General features: G+C 44.8%; 1 protein-coding gene across 1 annotated transcript in view; it reads right to left on the bottom strand.

The window, feature by feature from the left end:
* Window positions 1-15,158, bottom strand: part of LOC119405968 (nose resistant to fluoxetine protein 6) — a 33,169-nt gene extending 18,011 nt beyond the window's left edge. Inside the window, exons 1-6 of the mRNA XM_037672795.2 lie at window positions 14,658-15,158; window positions 8,973-9,184; window positions 7,820-7,931; window positions 3,126-3,210; window positions 1,041-1,132; window positions 777-956 (exon numbers count right to left, since the gene is read on the bottom strand). Coding sequence (XP_037528723.1) covers window positions 777-956; window positions 1,041-1,132; window positions 3,126-3,210; window positions 7,820-7,931; window positions 8,973-9,184; window positions 14,658-14,943 — 967 coding nt within the window. The 5' untranslated portion in view covers window positions 14,944-15,158. The remainder of the gene's footprint in view (window positions 1-776; window positions 957-1,040; window positions 1,133-3,125; window positions 3,211-7,819; window positions 7,932-8,972; window positions 9,185-14,657) is intronic.
* Between the last annotated feature and the right edge of the window lie 4,995 nt (window positions 15,159-20,153).

Raw genomic sequence — 20,153 nt, 5'->3', positions numbered from 1 at the left:
CTTACTCTGTCCCCAGTCACTTTTTGTAAAGTTTGCGCAAAAATCTTCGATAATGAAGAAGGTTAATCGGCAACTAAAGTGGAAACCTTCTTTAGCTCCTCCAATGCGGCCTAACTAAAACACTCAAAACTTCTGCATACTCATCGACTTATAGCAAATTGGATATAGAACAGCGATGATGCTATTCCTTTTCGATGAAAGAAAATGAATTGCCTCAAACAGGAAGAGCGTTTGATCGGCCCATAAAACGTTTACTGGTTCCTGCCCGAATTTGCGCCGTCGATTCTGTAAATTTCAGGCCAGGCAGAGCAGAATAAAATCATGACAGAGCGCTCTAACGTTATAGAGCCCCTACTCAGCGGTAGCCTTCTCTGCAATACTGTAGCGCAAAGCGCGAAAGCGTCACATAGGCTTCCTGCACCGCAGAGAACCTACAGTGCGTAGTCGTGAGTCACGGAAGGCAATCTGCACAGCAGAAGCGCAGGACAAATTTCATTATACAATTGATTGCTGTGTAGAAGTAAAACTTCGCCTCAGTTGATGGTTTCCCAGAGTGCAGCCGACAGTGACCACTGTCGAAAGTGTATGTGTGTGGGGGGGGGGGGGGGGGGCTCCGCTCCCCCCCTCCCCCCCCCCCCCCCCCCCCCCCCCCCCCCAGTAGATACGCCTATACGCCTATGGAACTGGGGATCGTAAAATGACACAAGCGCCTGACCGGAGATGTTTCGACACTTGAAAGCCGTGAGTGATTCTGACTGCGTAGCAGACCCACTTACACCAAGTTGGCGATACGGCTCCATAGCAGTGGCCTAGCACAATCCACGTCAAACTGAAGAAGCGCAGTCCGTGGAAGAAACGGAGAGTGTAGGCGTCGGAGCTTTTGTCTTTGACCACTTGCAACAGTACTTTCGTATTCGAGATGAGGGAAAATGCTGTGAGACACCGCACCAGAATACCTGCAAAGAAATAGCGAGAACGTTATATTCTGCCACCCGCTCTGTATTTCAAAGCCCTCTGGAAGCACATGGCTCTTTCCTTACCGCATGTTGCTTTGTACTCCGGTTTTGAACGTATGTAGACATCAGTGGCAGTTCCAATCACAAGGAATGCGGCAAGGACCGCGAGGGTTATTCTGAAGTAGAAAAAAAAGGAAAGAAAACTGAAGTGAAACTGAGTGGAAAGCTTCGCAGAAAAGAAAAAAAAAAAGACGTTATAGAGAGGGCGTCTAAAGATTGAACGTCAGGGCATGGCGAAGATTTCTATATAAAGCCTTTGCTCCGAGTATTCCCACAGTTTATACATTTCGCGAGGATTCTTTAGAAGTATCCGTGAGTTTTGATAACAAGATTATAATACATTGCAGCGACAGTTTGGGGAAAGTGTCGTTGCAAACGACGCACAAGGGTTTTCCCTTTGGTCTCTAACGTGTAAACATAAAAACGAGGTCTAGGTGATATGTATCAGCAGAAAAGCGTACTATAGAAAGGTCAAGGAGCCAAAAAATAAGAGAGCGTGCGTCGTTGTTTGTTGGCGTCACTCACGGTTTTTCCTTTCCGAACGCAAACAGGTTGTCTTATCACGCACATATTTGCCTTATAGGGAACGGACCAGGGCCAAGGCAAATTAAACAGTATCGCCAAATTGCAAAGAAAACCTCAGGCTGCGCCCAAGGGCATCACTGGGTCCGACGCCGCTTCAGTAAAATAACCTGACTCACGGATCCACATAAACATCAACCGCATCTCATGCAAAAGCGACTAAGCAATAAACATTCAGGTTTCGCGTAGCGTGCCAACAAGCAGCTTCGAAGCAGCATCGGAGGGCATTCTTTGCATACTTAATGAGATCTGCGTATAATTACTAAGCCTGCAAGTCGTATTGCATGGGATGCAGAAAGCACAGCACGCGTCACAGGTAATTTGCTCACCGGTAATTACATGTCTGCAGAGCAACTGTTATTGGCACTACGCTTGTCGGAAAAATAACACATTTAGACGCGTAAGTTATAGAAAACACATACATGTGCAATCAAAGAAAAAAAAATGTATAGTTGTAACCGTGACCTTTCTTCGCTAGATAATAGTTACAAAAAGCTCTACTACGGACGCTCAACAGTGCAACGCTTAACTATGGAGAAGGCGCGAACGAGAATGCATGCGTATATTCCCGCCAATGAACCATACTTTGGCACTTTGCGTAGGGAATCCAGGGAACGAAGTGTCAACTTTGTTCCACGAGTATGTTTCCCGTTTTTGCAGAGAAACAAGAAATGAACAAGAAGTCACTGAAGAAGTCACAGGTGACATAAAAGGCCATATAAATTCACCTATGAGGGCTCTCAAAAAGATCACGTAAAACGTGCTGACTCACGGTTTCACATAATTAAGCTGAATGCAGGGAAGAAAACAAAACACAAAGTCATAGAAAGTTATGTGAATTGTCAACTTTGATTGCCATGCGAAATCCGCTTGTTGCTGCAATCTACTTTGTATTTTGTTGGTTTTATGTACCGTAGCGTAAATACTGAAGTCGAGGGTCTAATGAAATCTCGTCTGGTCAAGATGAAACGTTGGTTAAAACTTTGAAAGACGCCGACCAAGGTTAAAATACATTTATTTTGACCTTTCGGCTACCAAAAGGGGGAGCCTAGTTCACTATCTTGTGACCGATACTCTCGTGTGGGAGCCGAAACGTCAAAGTAAATATATTTTCACCTTGGTCTGCCTCTTTCAAAGTTTCCACCAGCCCAGGTTGATAATGTTGCGTGAGATGACATAAATGTCCGTTTTCTGTTCCATTGTAATAACCACATAACGAACAACGCATCGGAGTATTTCGCCAGGCGGAAACTCAGCTGACTGCTGCTCGGGGCGACCCCTTTCAAGGACGGAAAGATTCGTTATCGGAGCTGATGGTGAAGCGTCGCGCGGAAAACAAGCGACGCCGTTTGCGTCCTTCACGTCTGAAAAGGACGCAGGTGACAAGCCTTCTCGGTGAGAAATAACAAAAGGCATGGATAATCTCACTATGGCATCTACTTTCTTTGTCAAATTTTGCAAAGAACGAAGCTAGAAAACAAACCGACTATTAGGAAGGCTTCATGATTGACAATGTGGCATACTTACATTATCGCCATCTGTCCATTGGTTAACGGCGCTGGAACATTCGTCACGCAGTTGCTTACTTTCAGATTTAACGCAGGTGGTACCACTGCAACAAGAAAAAAAAAAATGTGAAGGCAGCCGAGACAGCGACATACGATATTTTAGATAGGAACTACGTTGTCTTGCCTCCTCTGTCGTATACCGAGCAATCAATGCCATTAAAGGCATAAATAACGAACACTTCTGAACTAACTTGTTACTCTCGTGCTTGTGGGAGATGCCTATATATTTTTAACGTCGAAACAATAATATTTGCAGATAACTTCCCTTCGCTTCACCTCTAGTGCCGCTGCTTCGAGGTATTTATAATGGATATTGACCCTCTCTAACCTTATTTTCTGTCCACAGAAAGAGATCTTGAGAAAACGCCAAGCGCTCATGTTTTCCATGCAGTAGAACCACGTTTACTTAAAAATAACTGTTACCATTGAATACCCTGTATAGCCTTGTGGCGGATATGTTGTTACGCGAAAGACACAGACAGAAGGCTAGATATACATAGGTATATTTGCAATCAGATGCGTCGCGCTGGCTTAAGGCAACAGCCAGCGCTAGCTCCAAGATCGTCTTTTTCTCAGCTACGACTGACTTTTTCCTTCTCAATGGCATTGGCCCGTAACAATATAAAAGGGGAAAATGTACGAGACCTCCAGTTAAGTAAAGCGCAGCGAACCGACGCGGGAAAAAGTGAAACGTCGATGAGGAAAGTTTACGCCGAGAACTCCATTCTATAACTGCTCAGGGTCATTGAAATAACAGGGCGTGCCTGAACTTGATTAGCTGTGGGCCTTTCGGTACGCGTAGCTGAGTTTTAAAACACCTGAAAACCGCGGATCGCAGCACACAATTTGCCGTTTAAATTACGCCTTTCACTTCATTGTTGCAATGAATAAAAAAAAATTCATGCAGAAGATGCTTCGTCGATTTTATCCGCTGACTTTGGTAGTGAACGAATTTTGTATTCCAGCAGCCTTGGCCTGAGGAACATTCGCAACAGCATGAAGGGACGCCGTAGAACACTGTGCGAAATCATACTACCATGTATAGTTCATGCACAGCCCCATATACCCACTAACACTTTTAGAAGCATCGATACTGGCATGGTATTGAAGGGGTCATAAGTATAATGCGTGAGACGAGCTGTTATTCCCGCCGTTTGTCCTGTTCGAGATGTAGACAAGAAATGATCATCGTCATGTCGGCGCGGCCACGTCAAGCCAAGTTAAGCCAAGCTGTGCCTAGAGTTACTGTATATGCTACCTTTAGGTAGCATATACAGTAACTCTAGCTGTCCTTAGTTAACGCAACTTAATCATAACCAAGCTAAATAAAGCCTAGTTGAGCATGGTTATACCTACCTAACTAATCTATAGTTATGGCTAGGTCGACTTGGCATGCAAGCTAATCGAGACCAAGCCTCGAATGTGCAAATTAGGCCAGATATGCTAAATAGCCTAATTAAGCTAATTAAGCTGCTTGGTGCTGTGATTTCCAAGCGATTCCCAATCGAACGCGATCGATACCTATAGCCAATACTCGTGATTTACAATGTGATCACATGAACACTTCGTGCATCGGCGTGTGAATGAACGCGTGCCTAGTCAAGCAAGGAGCAGCCGCGTGACGACCAGCTCTACTAATCCCCAGCCTTGCGCGACTCAGTGCAAGCTGCGCAATTTTTTTTTCAGAATCACATATATACGGCGACGACACGGGGCTCATGATATAGCAAGCTGCTTAAGCACCTGACGCACAGAATAGCCGCAATTTTACCTCCTCATAATTTTTTAAATGCGAAGCATTTCTTAGCGAACTTCTGCGACTTTGAGCGTATCTATCTATCTATCTATCTATCTATCTATCTATCTATCTATCTATCTATCTATCTATCTATCTATCTATCTATCTATCTATCTATCTATCTATCTATCTATCTATCTATCTATCTATCTATCTATCTAGCCGCCTACGACTTTGTGCTCTCCTGGTCGCTTGGTTCATCGAATGTGCACCAAAATTGGTATGGCGTAACATGACTGTATGACGAACATAAATGACAAGTCATAACATGAAAATCATGACACGCATGTCATGTACAGCATGATTTACATGCTACGCTCATGGTGCGCTGGCGGCCGTTTCGCTAGTTTGATATACACCAAAATTGGTATCTTGCGACGTGACTATATGACGAACATAAATAACAAGAGTTAACATGAAAATCATGACACGCATGTCATGCACAGCATGACTTACGTGCCACGCTCATGGGACGCTGGCGGCCGTTTCGGTAGCTTTATATACACCAAAATTGGTATCTTGCGACGTGACCGTGTAACGAACATAACACGAGATAACATGAAAATCATGACACGCATGTCATGTACAGCATGACTTACGTGACACGCTCATGGGACGCTGGCGGCGGTTTCGCTAGATTTATACACACCAAAATTGGTATCTTGTGACGTGACTGTGTAATGAACATAAAAACACGAGTTAACATGACAAGCATGACACGCATGTCATGTACAGCATGAATTACGTGCCACGCTCATGGGACGCTGGCGGCGGTTTCGCTAGATTTATATACACCAAAATTGGTATCTTGCGACGTGACTGTGTAACGAACATAAATAACACGAGTTAACATGAAAATCATGACACGCATGTCATGTACAGCATGACTTACGTGCCACGCTCATGGGGCGCTGACGGCGGTTTCGCTAGCTTGATCTACACCGAAATTGGTATTGTGTGACGTGACTGTGTAACGAACACAATTAACACGAGTTAACATGAAAATCATGACACGCATACCATGTACAACATGACTTACGTGCCACGCTCATGGGGCGCTGGCGGCGGTTTCGCTAGATTTATATACACCAAAATTGGTATCTTGTGACGTGACTGTGTAACGAACATAAATAACACGAGTTAACATGAAAATCATGACACGCATGTCATGTACAACATGACTTACGTGCCACGCTCATGGGGCGATGGCGGCCATTTCGCTAGCTTGCTCTACCCCGAAATTGGTATTGCGCGACGTGACTATGTGACGAACATAAAAACACGAGTTAACATGACAATCATGACACGCATGTCATGTACAGCATGAATTACGTGCCACGCTCATGGGACGCTGGCGGCGGTTTCGCTAGATTTATATACACCAAAATTGGTATCTTGCGACGTGACTGTGTAACGAACATAAATAACACGAGTTAACATGAAAATCATGACACGCATGTCATGTACAGCATGACTTACGTGCCACGCTCATGGGGCGCTGACGGCGGTTTCGCTATCTTGATCTACACCGAAATTGGTATTGCGTGACGTGACTGTGTAACGAACACAATTAACACGAGTTAACATGAAAATCATGACACGCATGCCATGTACAACATGACTTACGTGCCACGCTCATGGGGCGCTGGCGGCGGTTTCGCTAGATTTATATACACCAAAATTGGTATCTTGTGACGTGACTGTGTGACGAACATAAAAACACGAGTTAACATGACAATCATGACTGGCATGTCATGTACAGCATGACTTACGTGCCACGCTCATGGGGCGATGGCGGCGGCTTCGCCAGCTTGATCTTCCCCGAAATTGGTATTGCGCGACGTGACTGTGTAACGAACATAAATAACACGAGTTAACATGAAAATCATGACACGCATGTCATGTACAGCATGACTTACGTGCCACGCTCATGGGGCGCTGGCGGCGGTTTCGCTAGATTTATATACACCAAAATTGGTATCTTGCGACGTGACTGTGTAACGAACATAAATAACACGAGTTAACATGAAAATCATGACACGCATGTCATGTACAGCATGACTTACGTGCCACGCTCATGGAGCGCTGGCGGCCATTTCGCTAGCTTGCTCTACCCCGAAATTGGTATTGCGCGACGTGACTATGTGACGAACATAATAACACGAGTTAACATGAAAATAATGACACGCATGTCATGTGCAGCATGACTTACATGCCACGATCATGGCGCGCTGGCGGCCGTTTCGCTAGCTTGATCTACCCCGGAATTGGTTTTGCGCGACGTGACTGTGTGACGAACATAAAAACACGAGTTAACATGAAAATCATGACACGCATGTCATGTACAGCATGACTTACGTGCCACGCTCATGGGGTGCTGGCGGCCGTTTCGCTAGCTTGATATACACCAAAATTGGTATCTTGCGACGTGACCGTGTGAGGAACATAAATAACAGGAGTTAACATGAAAGTCATGACACGTATGTCATGTACAGCATGACTTACGTGCCACGCTCATGGGGCGCGGGCGGCCGTTTCTCTAGCTTGATCGACCCCGAAGTTGGTATTGCGCGACGTTACTGTGTGACGAACATAAATAATAGGAGTTAACATGAAAACCATGACACGCATTTTCCTCAATGACATACAAGATGATGTATGCAGCTCTTTGCTGGCTGCTTCGCATTACATCGATTCCCACAATGCGTGGGATCTGCCGGCTTTTTACTTTGGCAACGTGATCCAGAGCTGACCGAACTGGTTGCGTTTTGCGCGGATTCAATCTCGTCCATCTTACTTTCTATACGACAGCTACGCACCCGCCAGATGTGCGTCACAGCCGTTGTCCTACTCACTTTTGTTGATGAGTTCTTGTAATTCCTGCTCATTGCAGTCGTTCGTGACGCATATTCCAAGGCGAACTGGTGGCAGACGCAAGTCGGTTATATGCTCCTTGAATCTGTATAGCTGCAAAGTAACGGTTGTCGTGCTTGTTGAAACAACAGTTAGCTGATTAATGTCAGGCACAAAAATAAAAAAAAATAAAAATAAAAACACCGGAGTAGTTGTTTTTCAAACGTTACAGAATGCACAATGCCACTTGTTAAATAATCCGCCGAAACAGCATTCATGCGATACAAGTAAAATATGTTGGTGTCAGCATAGTGGCTTCCGGGCCGTGGGACAGGAGATTACTGTCAAGGAAATTTTCCGTTGTGAGGTAAAAAAGGCTCCAACGTATGTACTACCACTGTGACATTAAGTGCACTCATCTGAAGTCATTGTGGCCCTGCTAAAATGAGAGTTCAAAGAAACAGCGGTGACTTTTGTGCTCGGAAGTATGTATGATTGAAATTATTATATCAGAACAACTCAAAGCTCCCATTGTATTATTATTTTTTTCATTAATTATTATGAATGGTCTTTGTACCCTATAGTTTACCAGCACTAGATTTTTGGCATATGGGATGGGAATCAAGCCCTTCAAATTAGACATTACAAAACAGAATGACGTCCACATGACGAAGCATGTTCTTAGCTTCTGTTTGTTCAAATCGTCTTGCGAATATCAAGCTGTAGACATTGCATTCAGATGGAGAGAGAGAGAGGAAGAGGGAGAATATAAATGGGGAAGACAACATGCTATCCGGAAACGCTTCTGGTTCGCTTGCCTGTTACGGGGGTGGCGAACAAAAAAAAATGAAATTGAGGGCGAGGGCCAGACGCGGTGATAGTGCAAATATACGCACGGACGGAGCGAAAGTGCACGATGTACTTATGGCGCAGTTTAGCTTTTGTGCTGATGACTGGAAAGAGCGGCCGATGAAAGTGAACATAAATGCGTATAAGCCTTGGTATAATTAGTAAAGCCTACTTATTGTGTTGAATTGCAAATGCACTATTTACGTAGGCAAAAAAACGCCTACTCAAGACTCCAGATCTACGTAGCAACACGCATCTTTAGCTAGAGACGCAAAAGGTTTACGGAACAGGGATATATCAACTTACGTTTGGGTAGACCATTTTCATTGCAGCAAAAGTCGTTTCAACAAAGCTGCTACCTTTGCTTATGCGCATATCAAGATTGCAATACTGCGCTCGCGTAACTTCATGGCCAAAACTGTCATGTACGACAGTTTCCAGGCACTCGTCGAATGCTCCAAGGTCAGTTTTTGTAGCTTGCAATAGTCCGGTGGGGTATTTACCCATCGCATCGATGACTGGAATAAACGAAGGACGTGAATCGTGTAAACGTGAATCGACAACACAGTAGAAGTGTCCGTCAGCTTTCTACGTCGGAAATACATGAGGATCATTTGAATACATATAGCGCAGAAAGAATCAGGTGAATCGAGCACGAGTTAATAACGCAGACACAGAAAGCTGACAGAAACCTTTACTCTTTTGGGAGACTATATACTACTCCTAGTTTAACGCATTTACGACAAAGTGTTGACCCAGCGTGGTAGCTCGGTGGCCGTAGTGTCACGCTGCTAAACTCGAACACGCGGGTTCGACTCCCGACCATGATTTCCGCGTTTTGATGGTGCAGAAATGTTTAATTACCCATGAACATAAATTCAGGTGCCAGGGGCGTAGCCAGAAATTTTTTTCGGGGGGGGGGGGGGGGTTCAACCATACTTTATGTATGTTCGCGCGCGCGTTTGTATGTGTGCGTGTATATATACGCAAGCAAAACTGAAAAATTTCAGGGGGGGTTTGAACCCCCCCCCCACCCCCACCCCCCCCTTGGCTACGCCCCTGTCAGGTGCGCGTTCAAGAACCGCAGGGAGTCGAACTTAACCTGGAGTCCCCCACTACGGCGTGGCTCATAATATCGTGTCTTGGCTCGTAAAACCGTAGGATGTTTTTCACAATGAAGTGCCACCATTCCTAACACTAATAATAATAATAATAATAATAATAATAATAATAATAATAATAATAATAATAATAATAATAATAATAATAATAATAATAATAATAATAATAATAAAAACACTTTCAATGTACATTTCAAATGACAAGTAGCAGATGACATGGGTGTTTTATGGGCATATATTTTCGGAAGTCTCCCTGACCTCGCAACAACGGAAGAGCTGCCAGTAGGAGATGAACTAAGGTATTCAGATACATCGATCGTCTTTCAGGGTGACCATACATGCCGGAGGTGTGACCAGCGGTCTCAGAAGTACCAGCACCCATCTCTCAGCACACTCAATACTAGCGAAACAGTGGAACACCATTGTTGCCTTGAAGAGTGCATGCCCTAGTTTGATCACACCGACGCCACGTGAAAGTAAGCTTCGTGAACCGAGTGCAACGCTGGACTCATCTAGGATTCCAAGGTGAGTCTGTGGCAGCTTGGCTGAACCACTCCTCCTTTACCTTTAAGCAAACAGCGGCAGCAGCAGCAGTAGCAGCAATAACAACAACAACCACAACGACGACGACGACGACGACGACGACAACAACAACAACAACAACAACAACAACAACAACAACAACAACAACAACAGCAACAACAACAACAACAACAACAACAACAACAACAACAAGAGCACCCACACTAGAGCACGGCCGCGATTCCTCAACTCGAAAAGACCGCATGCAGATTAGGTGCGCGACTTGTGCATTTCATTCCCAACCGGTTAGCATCATTGTGCTCCCAGGTTACCACGGAAAATGCAAATAACTAAAGCAAATTTCGATACGGCGCTGACTTTAATTTGTGCGTCCGTGAAATATGTAGCGCCGTACAGCTAGCTCCCTAATTATTATTCTATATGGACGATGTCTCGATCAGTATTGCTACAGTAGCTTTTGAATCTATTTAATTTCCACTTTGTTCTCCCCTATACTTTGTCTCCAACGAAATTACTCGGGGTTGTGTAAAATATATTTGTAATGCCCGTCAGGGTGCTTCATTTGCATACGCCCTTAACCTTACGGTGCATGGAGGGATGGCTTGGTGAGCTAGTTGGTATTGCATCTTAGAAAGGCTACAGCACACACAGACGGGGACAAAGTGAAGAATAAACACGGCACAGCACTGTCTTCTTTCTTCTTCACTTTGTCCCCGTCTGTGTGCGCTAAGCTTTCTGAGTTGTTAAAGAGCCTAAGGAATCCGAAGTGCTTTAGCAAAACAGTTCTATCAGGTAAAATGACTCCTTACGTCAAAATTTTGCTTATTGACGTTTACTTTAACTGCTTATTTTGCTTATTGACGTCAGTCACCCTTGCTGATGTGTTCCTACCATATTTTTTTCGGCATGGCATCTAGGGGGAGGTGTGGCGTGTGGTAGAAAAAATGAGGTTCTAGTTGCCCAGCAGTCTCCGACGGCATTCTTTGGAGCAGACAGCCAAAAACCCTGCATTTTGTGCCCAACGAGTAATCGGCCCCGTCTGTTGCCAGCAAGGATGGAGGCAGCACTGAACCACCTTCTCGAGACAGTGGACCGCATCGACATAGCAACAGCCATATTCTGCGCGGCGCGGGGAGACAGAAAATTACACCATTTCCCACTAAAGGGAACCATGTGGGGATGCGAAGCAGCGCATGGGTCGACTCAAGGTTCCGTTCATCACGGGCACCTTGCCCGATGTTAACGCGTCCTTGCAAGTGGAGCACACCATGAAATCACTGTAGTTGCTGTTACTGTTACTCGTACCGAACTCCTGTTGGAGCACGCCACGCGGGTTCATCGCGCGTCTGCAGAATCTCGTTCCCCGACGCGATCACGTGGTTGCTGAGAGAGTGTAAGGGGGAGAGGCCACAGCGTCTTACCCAGCCCCTTAGACAGGCCCGAACGCGCTAGCGCGTGCCAGCACACATGGTTTTGTCTGCGTTACGCCAAGCTAGGACAGCATACGGCAGCCCGGGCCCCTAAAGTGCTCTGCACGTATCATCATCAAGGCGGTCGAAGAACAAGAGGAAGAAGACTTCTCCTTGGCGCGAGCGCGCGCTCAGATGGCTATGCTAGGTGGTAGAAAGCGTACGGTCGCCAAGGGACGGACACAGCCCCGAGCAAAAGCTGCTTCGCATCTAAAAACCGCATGGATCGAAAAAAATAAACCGCTCGCGTCGTGGCTCAGGGTATGCGTCGTGGCTCAGGGTAGGCGAAAGTTGAGGCAGCGCCCCGTTTGCCCCACATAAACCTTACCGCATGAAAACGGAATAGAATAAACAACATTGTTTTTGCAAGGGACAAACGGCATGCGGTGCTTGACTGTGCACGTTCCCCTAGACGACATATTCACACTTTATGTGGGGCAAACGGGGCGCTGCCTCAACATTCGCCTGCGTGAGCACCATAGCTCTTTAAAGGGTGCGCCATTCTCCCATTTGTCTGCCCACTGTGCCGCCTGTGGTTGCACCCCAGAATTCTGCCGCACGACCACCATTTTTAGACACACGGATTCTCGCATAAGAGAGATAGCTGAAGCCTTCGCTATCTGCAAAAACGGTGACACGTGTGTCAGCGCACCGTCGATTTCTTTACTTGATTGCGAGTTAACGTACTTGGAGAAGACATAATGATGTTACTAGTGTAGTCCTTTGTCATGTGCATAGGTTGCGTGCGCATTTTTTGTTCTTTCTTCTTCTCCCTTTCTATGTTTCGCTTGAATAAAGCATTCAGTTGTCATTTCAGCGCTTGTGTTGTCTAGTCTTTCTGTGTCCTACGTCTTTTGCGCTGTTTCAATATGAACGCAAACCAACTAGCCCAACTCTCCATTTTGCTGCAGAGAAAGGCAGGGAGGTTAACCAGAATTGTAGCATCCGGTTTGCTACCCTACACTAAGGGGATGGGGAAAGGGAAAAAAAGATGGATGGATGGAGAGAGTAAAACGCAGTTATACCCCTGGTCCTGATCTATATCGATGTGCCGGCATACCGCGAGCGACGAACACTCATTAGTAAGCACACATGTATGCAGTAAAGAGCAGTGCATTTGTTCGTTGTGGCGCTGGAGACGACTAATAAAAAAGCGTTTCCAGTGCCTCTCAGTGCATTTCAGCGCACTGGAATTAAGGCACTGGGAACGCTTAATATCCGTGTTTTTAGCTTCGGATTTGTGTAGGTCAATAAGCGAATATCACCTCATTGAGTCGGTCATGATCGAAACTACATTCGAATAGTTATTAAGTTCTTCGTATTTCAATATTCACGTTTTTCGGTATACGAACGCCGTGCACGGAGTATGCTGCCCTAAGCCTAATGGTCGGTAAGGCTGTAGAGTGAACTATTACGGCTGTTGTCGCGGAACATGAACAAGAATGACCGAAAATATGACCATGGGGGTGACGAAAACTGAAGTGTTCAGTGTCCATTTCAGAAGTACGATGCTTTCTACACAGGAATGTCTAACCGCTTAGCGAGTCAATGAGAATGCCGCACATATCTTCATTTACGCCAATCTTGTTTACTGCAAAACGTGCCGGATTGACGTTCTGATCCACGGAAGCACAATACCAAAACAAACAAATCAACTACCTCCTGTTCGGTTGTCGCACGTACGGAGACACTCGAACAAATGCGCGTTTCTAAACAAGACAATGAAACGACAGATTACCGACATTACTTGTAGTATGAACTAAAACGAACGTATTTGCCGTTTTCCAGTGTGGTGTTGCGGTAGCGTGTAGGGCTCGTGATGTGAAGGACGCGAAGAGGTTGTGGGTTCGACTCTCACTCGCTCATCTTCTTTTCTTTTTGTCGCAGTGCTCGTTATTTAGTCATCATTACGATCCGCACATGATTAAAGTTGTCAAAAGCAACTTTAAGGCCCTGCTTTGACCATAGTTATGCCATTTTTTTCTTGAGCTGTACTACTCCTTTCGAAGGGGTCCAGCTACTCTGCTTCGGCAAGAGTTATGTTACTCTGTCGAGGTGGAGTACTTTAACCCTTTCTGGGGGCATTTCTATACTCTGCCTCAAAAAGAGGTGATTTATTCTGGAAAAGAGAGTGAAATATGGGACAAGGAAGTACTCTCCCAAAGATAGCGCCCGGTACTCTGTTAGTTTTTAGAGTGCAGATAACCTTTTACGTTGTTTGTTTGGGAAGGCAGGGTTTGAACAAGGTCCAAGTGGTCTTGAAGAAAATCTGTTGTATTTGGGCCAGTGGACGCTTCATCCAATTTTAGAGGGAATTACGCAGTGGAATTGGATATCGAACCCAAAACATCTCGCATACAAGATGCTGCTCTATTACGATGTTGGCAATGGCAAATAGTTTGTATGATTTGCAGCAGTAAAAATATTATTACAAGAAAGTGATAATCTTTATTGTAGCTACTAAATGAATTCCCATGGTTTGAAAAACATGCAGTTTAAAGGAGTAAACGCAACAGCGAATAGTCATTGGTCTCAGTTTATCCATACGAACGACCCCCCCCCCCCCTATGACTCGTTACAATTACACCAACATTAATGAATATATTAAATCATTAATCTAGTTTGAGCGCCAGAAGGAGACGGAGAGAAAGGCAGGGATGTTAACCAGTCTAGAAGGACCGGTATGCTACCCTACACTGGGGGCCAGGAAGAGCGGGATACTACAGCGTTTAAGAAAAGCTGTAATATCCCTTGAGTAGGCAATTAAAAATTGTCTCTGCTTCTCAGATTGTCCAACACATAAGAAACATCTATGTTTCTGTCAGCACCAAAATATCACAATATAAAAAGCAACTCACGTCTAAGAGCCCATGGTTCGGTCCTTCGAATGGCACCAACGAGTTTGAGGAGTCCGATGCTGCACGTAGATGACACTTCCGCCGTTAGCAACTTTCGCGTCAAGTCGGGAGATATCTTGTCCATCATGCTGGCAATGAGCGCCTGCAACTTTCCCACGACGCCTTCATCTGGTTTCGGTGTCGTAGTCGTGGTGGTGTTGCCTTCATCGAAGCACCAAACCACTGGTACGCACACTAGTAGAAACCAAAGGAGCGATAGTGATGTTAGCGCCTTCACGGCGGTCATTTCGGTGCAGGGTACCCAAGATTCGGCCAAACTTAAAGGCAGCGCTTGCCGCCGTTTCAAAGAGGCGAGCGAGCACGAAAGTGTTGGGAGCGAGTGACAGCGAACGGCTTCTGCAAATTAATCTCAGCTCGCGAGTTTAGGCAGCACAGGTGCGCAGCCGTTGTTCGTTGTCAAGTTGCTCTGGCCGGGATGTGTTCCTCGCCTGACCGCGCGGAGCGACTCTACGATTTCGCCCTCGCCCAATCTGGCCTGCGGACAATCACGGCTAGTCTGGGCTGTTCCTCCGCTTTAGGCATGCCGAGCAGCTCATAGAATGAGAATCGCTCGGAGCGAGCGTCACCCGGCTGCCCCGGCGGCTTTGCCCAGCGAGTGACGCTGGTGAGCGCGTCACGTCGGAGCGATCGCTGGACAAGCGCGCCAGCTTGTTGTGAAACTCCATTTGCTGAAAATAAACATTACTGGGAAGGGGAAGGAAAGTACGCCGGCGCATACGTAAACATTAGTGGAAAGGGAAGTACCCCCGGCAATGAATGGAACGGGAGCCATCGGAGCGAAGAGAAAACAAACAAACAAACACATAAGAGAACGCAGAAACAGATGCTAAAGCGAACGCAAACGTGATTCGATATCGTTTCTTTGCGGAAGGTATTACGAAATAGGTGAATCATAAATGAGCCGGTGGAAACATAAAACGTTAATAAGTATGGCGTATTTTCCAGTCGACTAGGACACTTGCCAACGCGGTAGTCTGAACATACGAAACGCTGCCTCTGCTGACGTTTTCTGAGCGATCATAATCTGCCTCGAGTGCCGGACGACGAACAACACGCTGATGCTGAGTGGAGGTTTAGCCATCGCATTAATTAGGGTAGTTAATCTGATGGTGGTATCGTAAGCTAATGCATAATATTCTTGTAATTGAGTACAAATATACGAAGTTAACTGCGCGCTTTCGCTTCGACATAGAAAGACAGATATACACAAGAATTTTTTAGCCCAAGGGCGCTAGTTTGTCCCATGGGAGACGGGAACGCCCTTTCTTTTAAGGGTTTATAATTTTAATGTACACGACGACGAGGCGGACTAACGGCGATGAAAGATACCGCAGTTTAAAACTGCGTTAGTTCTGACCATTTGGTGTGAACCGAAATAACTGACATATGACTTTGACACGAATACCAGTAAAATTAAAATTCACATAAGAAAAGTAGTAACCCCCATATACTGAGACTTAGGTGCAGGTTAAAGAACCCCGGGTGGTCAAAATTAAGCCGGAGTCCCCCTTACGCCGTGCCACATAATCCTATCGAGGTTTTGGCACGTAAAACCCGAAAAATTATTAAAATTCACAGAACACAAATGTGATACATGAGAGTAAAGCTTACGTGGAATTGTTGCAACTTTCACGAATACTTTGAAGATGTTAAAACATAAAGTAACGTACTTCGTTCTGGTATACCAAGTTTCACAAAACTAAGACTACCGTATATGTCGTCCATTTACCAGACTGTAGCCTGTTGGTAGAAGTAAGTAACATAAAAACTTAAATTCAAGTACACTTGATTATTCCAACTACTCGTACGAAGCAGCATCGATTGCGTCAACTAATTTGTGTAATTCCAAAAAGACTGCTCGATCAAAGTAATCAATTTTTTGAGGTCTTAAACAGCCTTATTTTGTTGCCGTTTCTGTTAAGATGTTCAAAGATGCTTTTCACAGGATGACTCCATAACAAACGAGATGAGCCCATAATTTAGCACTGATTATTTTTTATCATGTTTATACACCAGCCGGATTATCGAAAGGGTGTGTATCTCAGACGTGTCACCTCTAGAAAATACTCCATTTCAAACGTTTTTGAGCACATCGAGAGATAGATCTGAGGTGTGAAGCAGGGTGGAAAACAAGAAGGAAAAATTCGGCATGACGCTACCCTGCTTTACAAACAGGGTTGGGGGGGAAGGAATGCCGTAAGGAAAGGGGGTTAAGGGTGAAAGAGAGAGGGAGTGAGATAGCATAAACACACCATTACAGTCAGTTATTCTCACCGCGGACTACGACAACAGAAAAACACCTGTGTGACACAACGAACAAGCAATTCGGACTACAGCAGATCGCGCAGGTAGGTTTTCCTCGAAAAGCTGTCGCAGTGCGTTCGTCGTTTTCAGGAGCGATTAATTGCTCGATATTCAAGAAAGGGTTGCTCTGATATTGGCGTTTGATCGAAGCGAGGTAACGCAGTTTCGAGTGATCGCCTCTGTACATCTGAAGCGAGGACAGTCACACAGAACGCATTGCGGAGTCTCGTCGCGATCGCAACCATCACGCAGGGCACTGTCGGCCATTCCGATCCTTACCGAAGTTACACTGCAAACCCTTGAGGCAAATATTGCCGTATCAAGTTGTTTTTGAAACGGTTCATTTCAGGCATTGTCGTCTTCAAAGCATCGTTTGATAGCGGCGGTAGAAAAACGGTACGTGGGGCCCTCTGCGGTGTGTATCTCGCATTCTCATTACGCTTCGCGTGCTTCGCATCTCTACCGTCCCATCTGAGAAGGTTTTGTTAAATTTATCTCACATTTTATTTGTGCTCCAACCAGGAAAGTTTTTCGTTATCGTGATGTGTATAAATGCTTTAGTCCTTCGACCCACCAGACTCTTCGCCAGTTGTCATGTGTTCTGGCCATTATGTTTATTAACAGGAAAGTGCGCAGTGTCCTTGTCGCCTTTTTTTCCTTTTTTTTTGGTTTTGTGTGTTGTTCATTTAGCCCGCTTACCGTCATCATGAAACCTCCCATATCGTCCAGTTCGTGACCTTGTTAAGGAAATTCCCCCATTATACCGAACATTCTCACATTTTCTCATCTGTCGCGTCTTTGACATTCCAAAGTATCTCAACATCGTAAATTACTTTACCGCACCATGTTTTTTAAAAAGGTCTCTTCTGCACTTTTGCCAGGCCTTGTCTTTAACGCAAGACTATTCTATTATCTCACGAGTTTACCCGGAATGCTTAGAGTTTCTGCACTTAGTTATTACACGTTTGACGGATTTCTCACATATTTCTTGCAATAAATTGAAAAGTCCTTTGTGTACGCTAGTGGGATATAAATCTGATACTGGGCTCTCCTTTACAAAAATGACTATTAAGTTTCGGTTGGAATACAGTTGATGATTTATTGACACAACCGACTTTCATGACTGTACAAAAACTCTTGAGCTTGCTGAAGATATATGGAATGATTTTTCTGTTGAGTATATCACCGAAAAAGCCGTTGACGAAGATAATGTTCACTTATTCTTGTGTAGTTATTGAGTACCAGTGTATGTACTTACAAAACATTTTATTGAGAAATTATTGAAACACCACTGGTCAGTGATGACATATTGTACTGAAGAGTGATTGTCTGTTTATTGAAATATCATTGAGCTCATTGTACATTGAGAATGTATTGTCATGGCTCTGTTGAATAGTTATTGATTTAAAATTGAAGCAGTATTGAAATTTTATGTAAATACGTTGTGTAATACGTTATGTAAATACGAAACTAAAAACGGATTCGCTCCGGTTTTTTGACCCGTTTTTAGTTTCGAACTCCATGGAAGTCGTAGAATACCTAAAGGGGGACAGTGAAGTGGTTCGCGATGCCTTCAGTATTGATGTTGTGGATTTATACTATTCCGTTCCGCATGGTCCGTTGCTACAAAGTGTAAAAGAGTGCATCACAAACAACAATGATGAAGTGGCTTTTTGTAACGCCAGCGGGGTGTCCGTAGAAGGTTTTATGGAAATTCTGTCAATGTATTTAAGTTCCACGCTTGTGGGGTGGGGTGACAAAGTGTACGTCCAAAAGGATGGAATTTGTATTGGGTCTAGTGTCGCTCCGATCCTGTGCAATATCTTTTTGAGCAAACTCGACACAGCTATGGAGAAAGAGCTAGAGGGCATGGGTCTGAAGCTGTTCAGATTCGTGGACGACTACCTTGTTTTGGTAAAAGACAATCCGCGCACGGGCACGCTAGTGAATGTTTTGAAAACTTTCAAGAAAATTGGGTGCGGCTTACAGTATACCTTTGAAGTGCCAAAAGAACGACGTATTCAGTTTCTGGACCTTGAAATTAAGTTTTGTTCCTTTCACACGTGTTGGATGTATCGCCCCAGATCAGTAAAACCTTTGCTCAGCTATCATTCAGCTCATTCAAAGATAGTTAAGAACGGGATCGCCACTTCATGCATAAAATCCGCCCTCACAAAATCATGTGTACATTCGATAAATGAAAGTGTTTCCGAGCAGATTAAGCGCTTAAGGGGAGCTGGGTATCCAGACGAGTGTCTCCTCTTGGCTTGTGAAAAGAATCGCCGAGAAGTAAAGAAAACAATAAGCAGCGCTAGTGAAGAAGACAAGCAAGTCGAGGGCGGCAAAGAGCGATTAGTGGTTATCCCGTATCTGCATAACGTCTCACATCGGTTGAAAAAAGTTGCTTCAAGGTATGGGGTGCGGGTGTTTTTTCAGCCAAAAACAGATTGTTTAAGATTTGCCCGGCAGTGGAAAGGTTGGCCACAAAGGAAAGCAGGGAAAAAACGGATGGATGTCAAATTAAACATGGCAGGAGGTTTGTTGAGTGCAAAAAAGAAGTAGTCTACGGTATTCCTTTCACATATTGAAAGGAATACGTGGGTCAAACAGGACGTTGCCTGAATGTACGCCTTCACGAGCATGAGAGTTCACTAAAGGGGGCCCCGTACTCGCACTTGGCGATGCACTGCAAAGAGTGCACCTGCCAGCCAAAACTTTGTGACACAGAGATAATTGATATGCATATCAATTATCCACAGAAAGCGAACGACAAGAGAGATAACTGAAGCATTTCGAATTAAGAAAGGAGGTGAGATGTGTGTTAGCCAGGCGTCTGTTCTGCTAACCGATTCTGAGTTTGCTTTTTTAGATATGACATGAACCAGTGCAAATTTTTTCTTATTTTTTCTTATTTTTTCTTGTTTGGAGGGGGGGGGGGGGAAGGGCTTAACACGTGTTTACTTGATGTATGCGATGGGTTATCGAAGTGGTGTTTTGTTGATTCACTCTGTGATAACAAGGGTGGTGTGTGCTGACGAGGATGCATGTTATGCATATATAAGATTGTTCTTTCCAAAATAAATTTTCAGTTGCTAGTAAGCGCTCCGTCCTGTGTCCTTTCTGAGTCTTCGT

The sequence above is a fragment of the Rhipicephalus sanguineus genome, chromosome 1 (genome assembly GCF_013339695.2).
Source record: "Rhipicephalus sanguineus isolate Rsan-2018 chromosome 1, BIME_Rsan_1.4, whole genome shotgun sequence".
NCBI classification, from domain to species: Eukaryota; Metazoa; Arthropoda; class Arachnida; order Ixodida; family Ixodidae; genus Rhipicephalus; species Rhipicephalus sanguineus.
Note: the sequence above shows the minus strand (reverse complement) of the source record. Positions and strands in the feature narration are given on the sequence as shown.